Source organism: Sphaeramia orbicularis, unplaced genomic scaffold (genome assembly GCF_902148855.1).
Source record: "Sphaeramia orbicularis unplaced genomic scaffold, fSphaOr1.1, whole genome shotgun sequence".
Lineage (NCBI taxonomy): Eukaryota > Metazoa > Chordata > Actinopteri > Kurtiformes > Apogonidae > Sphaeramia > Sphaeramia orbicularis.
In genome coordinates, this window is record NW_021941504.1 from 29,627 (window position 1) to 40,769 (window position 11,143).

An 11,143-nucleotide genomic window follows, 5' to 3' on the forward strand; every position below is an offset into this window, starting at 1 on the left:
TTATTTTGTGTAACTTTTGTTAACGAAGCCTCAAATGTGACATTTAATTAAATGTTTCTATTCATTAGTTTCACTTTTTTCTCATAAATCGACTGTTTTTCTGACATAAAACACAGAAAACAATTACTGAACAGATGGTTAATTAATGTCATGTGATGTTAATGGATTGTAAAACGCTCACTACTGTTTTCTTGCACAACTTTGTTTTATCAGTTTTAAGCTCCACCCTGTTCGTTTCTTTAGCTCCGCCCATAAATAAAAACAGGATTCAAATCAACATCCTGTTTATGTTTTGGACCAAAAACTCAGCAGTCATCTGATTGGACGGTTTTGGCGCCAAATGAAAGGAAATGTTCTATAAAAACACGCCCACTCAGCTGTAAAATATGACCCAGATAAAAATCCACTGGCCCCGCCCACCCTGCCCCCCTTGACCCCACCCCCAAAGGATACAGATTTACAGTCAAAGTAAGAAAATGAGCGTAGACTTCTGATTGGAAAAAGAGACGTATATTATATATAGAATAGAAAAGAACTCAGGTGTGTGTTTTCTTCTATATCGGGGCGTACAGGTGCATAACAGTAACATGTCCCTACAGCGGTGCATCATGGGTAGTCGTTTACATCGATGAGTTGTGGAGAGACATCGTTTAATTTCGGCACTTAGAAAACAATCACAATGAATTTCGCGTCATTGTTTCATATTGAACAAAATTTACAAAGCCATTCAAACAGTCAGAACGTTTCAGTTATATATAGATTTTTATCTCGTTTTGTCGGTTTTTTATTGAACTCAACTTCAAAAATTGAGAATATTCAAAATACACTTGAACCCACTGCGTTCTCTGAGTATTTACACAAATGTACAAGAGCAGAACCACACCTGTCCACCAGGACCAGGGCTGGGACCAGGGCTGGGACCAGGACTGGGACCGGAACCAGGACCGGGACCGGGACCAGGACCGAGACCAGGACTCCAGACTGTGAACAGGACCCTGGACCTGGGTCTGGATCTGGACTCTGACCCTGGACCTGGGTCTGGCCTCTGACCCTGGACCTGGGTCTGGATCTGGACTCTGACCCTGGACCGCCCTCTGTCTCCTCTGAACAGGTAGTGAGATACAAAATCTTTTTAATTTACATGTTTGTTTTTTTTTTATTTTTTTAAATCTTCTATAATTTTTCTCTGCCCCCCCCCCCAATCCCAAACTGGACCAGAGTCCACGCCCCCACGCCTCCCGGTCCTATATGGATGTACTGTGGGTGGCCTCAATGGCTTCGGGTATGGGTCCTGCGGAGACTGCCTGGTAGGACATGGGCATGGGGGTCTTGCCAGGGCTCTGTCGGAACAGCCCCCCGTTGGGGGCCCTGTGTTTGCACATGGAGCCGCTGAGCGGGTGGTGGGGGGGCAACGTGGCGCTGCCAGGACCCTGTGCCGGGGGCAGCGTCCTGCCTAGGGTCCCCCCATGGTGAGGGTGGGGAAGAGGGGGAGGCGGCATCCCCTCCCCCGGTAGGAAGGTGGTCACAGCGAGCGCCGAGGGGGGGTAGTCCCGAACGGACTCCGGGCCCGGGACCAGCGAGGCCTGGCCCGGCGCCATGGTACCGATGTCCAGCGCAGAGATCTCGATAGAGGGGCCGGGGATCTGCTTGTGGGCCAAGTCCTCGTCCAAAAGACTGTTCATACGACGGTGCACCTGTTCCAGATTCACCTCCTTGTCCTATAAGAGGAGGAGGGGGAGGGGGAGGGGGCGGAGACAAAGGGGAGGGGGAGGGACACAGAGGCTGAGATTGGCGATGGGCCGGTTTCTCAGACTGATTCAGGTCCATGCAACCACTGAACCAACCAGCATGCCAGGAAATAGACCGGCCCGCCCGCCGCCCTCCGACCCGACCCGGTACCAGTAGGTCCAGAGCCCACGTGGACTCGGGTCACACCAACAGAACCAACTGGACTCAATCTACGCCTTGAAATCAAACTTGGCCAGTGAGGATTAAAGATGTCTGGACACAAACAGAACCGGGTTCAAAGTCAACGTGGACTGGACTCATACGATCCAGTTCAATTTGTGACCTGGATCTGTCAGAACCACCAGAACCACCAGAACCAGGAAACATCAACAATACGGTTCTGTTGGTGCTGGAAATGAAACCACTGAACCGGTCTGGAACCAGTCCAACCGGTCTGATGTGGTCTGACCTGGAGTGGTTTCTGTTAATGTTGCTTCATCAAAAACTGAACCTGAGCAGAACGGCATGATGGGAAATCTGTCCAATGGATGTGATGTGAGTTGAACTACTGTAGAAGATGAAAAAAGTCCAACACTGATCTGTGGGTTATTGATCAGTGAATATTGACCATTAATGAAACAGATTGAAGATTTTTACATCATCAGCTCAGAAATTATGAAGATGATGGTGAAGATGAAGGTGATGATGAGTCCAATCCAGTTGTTGTACATTTGTTATTATTGATATTTACAATAAAATTTAAAGAAAACTGAAAATAATGAATTAAAAACCATGAAATAAAACAACAGCAACATTAACAGAACATTTACTTTGATATTAGATTGAATTATATTAATATTTGATTATTATTCTGTTCTATTGTTAAAGTGACAGTGGGTCATTTCAGACACTAGGAGGCGCTCAAACCATGAACTAAAGACAGAAGGTAATGATGGATCTGATGGACTTTGATCATGGAGGACTGACGTAAAACAACAGGATTTTACCGTTAACGGAGGCTTTAAGGGTTAATGTTGACCGTGTTTACGCCGTTAAAGACACAGCTGTTGTTGTTTATCTGTGATCTGAGAACAGACTGAATATTGTTGATGTGTTTGATGAATGTCCTGTTAACGTGTGTCCTCTGGTCTACGCTGTACCTGGGTCTAAACCTGTTCTGGATGGATCTGGATCTGGTTCACAGACCCTTCTGAACGGCACCGGTTTCATCGTACGAGGCCGATGTTTGGGTCTGAACCATCATCTGCTCGTGTCTGAACGCCGCTGGTCATGTGACCTTGTGTTTCTATGTTTAAAAGAAACATGGCCGCCGCTTTAGCTCCGCCCATGCATTAACGGACAGGTGGGTGTTTCCTGTTCTTCCACAGGTGGGCGTTGGTCTAAAGGGTCACGCAGAGGTCAAAGACGCCGCTGCGGACATGGATCGAATATGAAACCCTAACCTGAACCCACCGTCGCTTCCCAACGGACCCTGGATTCACCTGGACTTGAGGTTAGTCGTCATGGTAACATAAAAACACACCTACACTGGAGTCATCCACAATGTCATAAGGGGCGGGGTTACGGTCATATGACCTACCGTGCCACAGGCTTTAGGTTTATTAACCCTCTGTTGTCCAGGTGAGTGTATTAAACACACTTTCCACTTCCTGTTCTTAAAGCTCAGATTATTTGAATTCAACAGTTGTTCATTTTTGTCTGATTGTTTAAATTCTGATCCATCCATTAAATCCATCCCATAATAAACAGTGTTAAATTCGTACACTAACACCCTTCTACCAAGTGAGTAAAAATACACACTGACACATTTAACATTTAATATCTGCCCTAGAACCAAAAACAATAAGAATATGAACCAGCGTTGGTGTGAATCACTGACAGATGACAGGAGGAACTAATAAAATAATTCAAAATTAAACTTCAATTGATTCAATGATTGAAACTATGGTTTGTTTCTGTTACAAACCTGTCATTTAAAGGGTTAAATTATGACAGTTATTGAGTATTTGGTATTTTTGTTTATGGATCAAGTTCATGAAATAGAAAAAAAACTTAAAAAGGTTAAAAACTAACTGTAAAACGCTGTGACATCACCAGGACCCAGTGCATATTATGGGCTGTCGGTGTTAATGTGACTGACACCGAAGGGTTAAAGACTGCGTTTACAGTCGATGCTCAAGGACGACGTCGTGGTCGTTTCTTGGTTTTATCCGATGTTCGATGAGTCTTTAACTGAACCCGTCTTATTCCTGAAGGTTCACACTCTAGTTTTTCTCGTTTCTATGGTTACAGATGTCTGACTTTTTGACTTATTCTAGTTGTTTAGTATGACGGCGTATTAGCGCCACATCGGAAAAATAAAAACACTCGTCACTACGAGAATAAAGTGGTAATGTTTCAAGAATAAAGCCGTAATATTGAGAATAAAGTCGTAGATACAAAAAGCTCGTAATTTAACAAAAATGTCATACTTTTATGAGATTACAGTCATAATATTTTGAAAATAAATTCGCAATAAAGCAATTAAAAGTCGGTCAGTTCCTCCTCCACTAAAGAGGTAATTTACTCCAGATCTGTTCAGTTTCTATGACGAAACAAACCCCAACATGTGCGAGCTGTCTTCAAAGTCCTTCGACTAACGCTAATGTGTTGATGGTGGGCGGGGCTAACAGGCTCAGTATTTGGTGGGCGGGGCTAACAGGCTCAGTATTTGGCCTTTGTGCGTAAACCCCAAATGAAAGTAGAACCTCAGAAAATGTTCTCAGTTCTCCATTATCAGACCAGTGGGTACGACTGTATTCTGGTAAATTATGGCATTTTTTACACCTGTTTTTAAATTACGACGTTATTCTCGTAATATTACAACTTAATTCATGTAAAATTCTAACTCTTTTTGTATTTGGCTTCATTCTCATAAAGTTACAGGTTTTATCTTGATATTTTTCAACTTCATTCTCGTAGAGACAGGTGTTATTTTCTTACGTGGCCATAATACTCGATTGTATTTATTTATTTTTTTACTTTCTTTGATGCTAGTTTTGTTCTTCAGTCGTCGATGTTCGGTTTGAACATTTACTTTGACTCTTTAATGTTGTTTTACTGATGATGGTGTTGGTTCTGATCAATGACCTGTTAATTATTAAACCTGTTAATTAGGGTTCGGCTTATCCCACTGTTGTTATACTGTTATCGTAATGATCAGCTGATGTAAAAATGAAATGATTGTAATTTTCAGGAGTGAAGACGCTGCTTTTAGCTTCCATGGCAAACACCAATGAATGATTTGAAGATGTTTTGATGGTTGACATACGAGGCTTCTGTCAGTTTATCTTCAGACCTTTAACTTTAATAGTTTTACTGATATTTCAGATTATCGACATAATTGTTCTGTTCTTGTAGGTCACATGTAGATTCAGTTTTCATCCTGTTATTTTTATTTTTCAGACTCTAGAATGGACCTTATTATTGGGATTAAATAGTGTATGTTTTCAATTAACCCTTTGAAACCATTTGTGTCATATTTGCTACACCAGGTTCTCAGACCTTTATCTAATCAGTAAGATCAATACTTTGATTAAAAACCTGTTATATTCAACCCCATATGTTTTTTCTGCCCCCTGGTGGATTATGTCACTATAACCACTGGAGAGGCTTTTTCAAAATGGCCACTAACATTAAATCATCCAACTCACATTTTGTAGGAAAGTCTTTGGTAATTTTCAAAAAGCTACATTAAGAAAAACATTTATATTGTTATTTGGTTGAAAATTAAAAAATATCAAAATCATGGTGCCATTCAATGGAAATAAAAAGGCTGTAAAAAGTTTTATTTAAAAAAGTAAAACTACCTGAAATGTTTTATATTTTTAAAATGTCACTGGTAAAATGTATTTTTGCTGCTAAAGTTTACGTTGTTTTGAGCAAAAAGTTGCCAAAAACACCAAATGTATTAAAAGGGATACAAAACATGTCATGAATAAAATGATATCACAAAAAAAGTTTTCAGAATATGTTAAGAGGGCTAATCAACATTTCAATTTAAAAAAACAAACAAAAAAACCCCCAGAATTTTGTGGCTAATTTTTAACAGATCCAGTTTTAAAGGGTTGAAGGAGATGGAGGTGAACTGTCAATAAACAAACCATCAATAAACAAATATGAGCTTCCAGTTGAACTACATGAACCAGCTGAACTAGTTCAACTAACTGAACTAGTTCAATCAGTTGAACCAGCTAAACCCTGGTTCCTCATCCACAGGTTTGTTCTCGTTGAGTGTTCTCAGTTCGTAAAAGGCTGTGACATCGTATTGATTATTGGATTAAAAGGCACCGAACTCGTCCGGACGTTCCCTCGTTAGTCACTGGATGCTGTGACCTTTAATTATCCTGATTGAGTGACAGCGGGGTCAAAGGTCAGCGCTGATGAGATGCACTCACACAAAGCAGAGCCAGAAGGAACACAAAGGCATTATGGGAATCAGGAGGGTTCACAATCGGTGCCTCGTTTACAACGTTAATTATTGTGTCATCTGCAAAGAGGGAAAGCCACCATTGAATCAATAGCAGTTAAAAGCTCCTGTTCGGACGCTGCACAGTTGATCAATTTTCTGATAAGAAAATGGATTCTTCAGAGTGAGAAGGTAATTAATGAGCTGGAATCACTAATGACTGGCTTTAACTCTGATGTTCAGGACAAACCTGTTTGTGAAGTGCGACGTTCTTCAGTGTCCTGAGGTGAACTTTGGTCCAAATCAGTGACGATGTTCAAGTTCATTAAAGGTTATTAGATCTGACTTTGATTATTTACATGTATAAATAACAGTTTTGTTTCCATAACTCAGGTCAGATACTGCCTGAGGAAAGACATCTTTCATGATATATATATTTTTTGCGTTTTTACTTTTGTCCAAATCACCACAATTAATACAAAAACATTTAAATTGTGATATTTTCCCCAATTTTTGGATTCAAAACCAGTATTTAACTCCATAGAAACACTGTTGCCATGTATTATATTAATTAGTTTAATTAGTATTTTGCATCTCCTCCTGGTTAAAACCTTTAAGAAATTATGAAGCGTTTTTGACAACAAATTAGGACAAATGGCTAGATATTTACTTTTTTTCCACCTCTCACATACTGCATTTTTGTCCCCTTTTTTGGTTTGATTTTTAGATTTATTTACTGAACTCTGTCCAGTTTTTGGAAGGAAATAGATTTGTTATATTTTTGCAGTTTGGAAATTAAAAAAAAAAAAATCACTATTTATTATTTAGTAAAAGTTTGATGTTACTAAGGCAGTCGACTTAAACTCAAAGTAAGACTTAAAACTGTGTAAACCTGGATGTATTTAAGCAGGAGTTTCACTTAAAAACAAAATATAACAAATTAAAAATGTACAGATTTTAATGGATTACCTCTTTAACCTCAGTGAATCCATTTATGTCCTCAGTTTTTAGGAATTAGTAAATGTTTTTGTTATGTGACTGTGCTGACTTCATAGTTTTTTTTCTCTTTCTATATTTCCATGTGTTTCATCTATAATCTGTTTTTCATAGGAAACAGGAGGAGGCACATGGGTGACTGTGGACTGAAGCCCCGCCCACTGGAGAGGGGTGGGTCTTCATCCAGATATCTGACATTTTAGTCCTTGTCCATTTCCCCTTTGAACAAAATGCTGATGCTTATAGTGGAACTCCAGGGCGTGGACTTTAAAGTCAAACATGCCATTTCTTTATTCGGCTTTAACCACTCAACGGCCCCGCCTACTTCAGCTGACCAATCGTATCATTTCAAATTAGGGACATTTAAGCCGTCATGTACTTCATTACTAGTCAAGTGTATAGATTGGATTCTGGGCTTTTTTTGTTGCCAAATCACAGAAGAAATAATTTTTTGTCTTTTTAAATTTAGTTACTGGAATCAGACAAAAACAGCGATAAAAGGAAAAAAGGGGAGGGGCCAGTATTTCCCATCTTTCCAGGTCCTTTTATATCCATTCAATTCATTTCCCATAATTTAGATTATACAGTTGAGAAGCATCTGGAGAAATTCCCAAATATCAAAACCCTTGAAATGACCAGTTATATTGGACCTTTTCCAATAACTCTGAAGGCCACACCCCCTTCGTCATCATGGATTCAGATTTTGACTCATTGACTTTATAACCTGAGACCTAAAGCCTTTGAAACATTTTAAAAGTACAGAACTACATCTGTCCACTCAGATTCCTGATAGATGGAACATATAATCGATCATAAGGGAACTCTTATTCACTGTCTACAAGAGCGTCCAAAGATACAAAGGTTCTGGAAGGAGGCCATCAACTGTACGTCTGAGGGGTTTAACAGCAAGATTCAGTTTGTGCTAAACTTTGTAAACTGTGAATATATCCAAATTTAGTAAAAACTGGGAATATATCCAGAGTGTTTTACACAAACTAAGAAATAAACTGAAGCGTTGGACTGTGGACTGTTGTATAACAGGAGAACTGTGGATTTGAACTGGAAGAACATGGAAGAACCTTCTAATGGATAAAAGAACCATCGGACTGCAAAGACTGATGGATATGACCAAAGGAAAACTGGAGGAATTTATACAATTATGGAAACCGTATATGAGCATTATGGTATCTGGAAAATAGGGACATGTAATCCAAATTATTAGTTTTATTTTTTATCATCATGACTGCTGTATTTGAATTTTAGTTCTACATATATGTATACATGTTCATAAGAAATATATATATATATATATATATATATATATATATATATATATATATATATATATTTGCGCAAGTCTACGTGGTGTGAATGGGTGTTGTTGTGATTCATGTTCTTTATGTATATTATTATTCACTTTGTTTAGTTTCATAATAAACCTTAAATACCAATAAAATATTGTGGAAAAAAAAGTACAGATCTGCTTGGATTCCTAATATATAAAATGACATCATCTGTGTATAATGATAACTTGTGCTCTTTAGTATTGGCCGACAAACCAAGTATCAATGGTTTAGTCCTGATTAATTCTACTAAAGGTTTGATACTTATAGGGAACAGAATCGGGGACAGGAAACATCCTTGACGTGTTCCTCTTTTTAATGGAAAACCGTCTGAAATACGACCATTATCACGTACTCTGGAAGTGGGAGTTTTATACAGTACTGTGAACCAATCGATAAAGGTTTCATCTGTTCAGAACCTGCCAGTCCAGCCAATCAAACGCCTTCCCAGCATCGAGGCTGAGAAGGCGTAGGTGGGTGTGGCTGTACCCAGGGGGGTGAGCTGATATTCTGTAGGGGTGGGTTTTAGGGTTGATAGTTGTATAGAGGTCTATTCTGACCTGTGTCAATAGCTTCTGCTTCATCCCAGCCTCTCTCTCTGTCTGTCCAAATGTCCCTCCTGCCCTCCGATGAAGCACTTGTAATGTCATTATATGTCAATGGACCAGAAACCCTTCCCAGTCTGTAATCCTTAGTAACCTGCACGAGATCATAGACAGGCAAGAGTGAATCAAAACGACAGGAGGAGAGATGGAGAGAAGGACAGGAAACAGAAGACACGTCTGTCCACATTGACATATAATCTGCAATCAGACGGACACATGGACCAGGATGGAGGGACAGATCTACAGGGCCACGCCCCCTTTCAACCAGCTGCTCACACTTTAGTTTATGGATCCACGTCAAAACCCGTCACGGTCCCGTCACATGACTGACGCCCACTTCCTGTCGCTCGGTGACGCCCACTTCCTGTCGCTCGGTGTGGTTCTGAGGTAGGACTGAGTGCTGGTCGGAGGTAAGTGTTGTGTTCAGGTGTCGTAACGGCGCCTCCATGTGGTGCATTTATGACATCGTATCAGAGCCACAGAAGGAAATAAAAACACTTACTACGAAAATAAAGTCGTAAATTATTGAGATAAAACCCGTAATTTTATGAGAATAAAGTACAACACAAACAGTCATAATTTTATAAGAATAAAGTCGTAATATTATGAGAATAATGTCATAATTTAAATACAGGAGGAAAAATATCCTAATTTCCAGAATACAGTCGTACCCACTGGTCTGATAATGTAGAACTGGAACATTCTGTGAAATTCTACTTTCATTTGGGGTTTACGTACAAAGACCAAATACTGAGCCTATTAGCCCCACCTACCATCATTACATTAGCATTCGTCGTCCGCTCCAACAGAAGTGAAAGTTGTTGCTTCGTTTGTAGCGTTCGCTGTAACTGGAAACTGTCATCAACAAGGATTAAGGCTTAATATTTAGAAATGAGGACTTTTTATTGCAATATTGCAACATGATTTTCAAAATATTACGACTTTAATCTCATAAAAGTTTTTTTTTGTAGAATCACGTGTATAAACTTTAGTTCAAATCTAAACTTCACTGATTTTCGCTCCGACCCTGTTCTTTGTGTGGGGTTCGTTTAAGGACTGTTAATTGATGTTAATTAGATGCGTCTTTGGACTCATTGTGCTTCGTTATTTGTTCATGCAGTTCTTTTGTTCTTTAATCTGTAGGTAGAACTGGGTTTGTCCTGGGTTTCATTAATTAGTGTGATGTTGAATTAACGTCTGTACGGTTGAATCCAGTCAGTTGGTGTCTATTAGGAACAACAGCCCCTGATTGGAGCCGACTGTGAAAATGTCATCTTTTATATGAAAACCCAGTGTGAGCTGCACTTTAAGGTTCTCCTCCACAAGATAAATGACTCGTCTCTCGACGTCTCATCAGGATTTCACATTAAAATGGAACATGTCCAAAAGTGTTAAGACAGTGTGTGTGTAGTCGACAGCGTTCTCCGTCTGCGCTTCGACAGCCTCGTTCTCCTGCTAATTATAATCTCCTTTCAGAACCCTCGGGTGCAGGAAATTACCAACGCCTCGCTGTAGAAAATGACTTTAGAACAATAATTCAATACAGAGCACTTGAATGGTTATGGAGCTGCCACTGTGGGAATTAATTATCATAGTCTGGGAGGGGGCATGCAGGGCAAACCCTCTGACCCCGGGTGGGCCGAGAACCAGGGCTTTGTTAGTCCCAGGGTTGGTCTTTAAGCCCAGGTCAGACCAAAGTTTAGGATGTTAAGACTGATCTGAATAAGTGCTGTTGTACGTCACACCACTTCTTATGTATTTGGAGCGTTATACAGACGCATTTAAGACCTTTAACGTGTTATTCAACGTCATCTGATGGCCTAACTCTAACCCTCAGTATTTGTATTTGACGCAGCGTGAATGCACACGAGGAAAGCTCATAATGTGTACAGACAACACAAATTAAAAGTATTGTGTATAGAGGGTATGCACTAGAGCGATTATAGTGTTTCACTGATTAATCAACATCGGCCAATATGTAGCCGATGTATTAAGTTTTGTGC

At 40.0% G+C, this 11,143-nt stretch overlaps 1 protein-coding gene across 1 annotated transcript in view; it reads right to left on the reverse strand.

The window, feature by feature from the left end:
* Positions 1–488: 488 nt before the first annotated feature.
* The window catches only part of LOC115415981 (glutamate receptor ionotropic, delta-1-like), an 83,081-nt gene continuing 72,426 nt past the window's right edge, over positions 489–11,143 (reverse strand). The window contains exon 13 of the mRNA XM_030129661.1: positions 489–1,718. Coding sequence (XP_029985521.1) covers positions 1,245–1,718 — 474 coding nt within the window. The 3' untranslated portion in view covers positions 489–1,244. The remainder of the gene's footprint in view (positions 1,719–11,143) is intronic.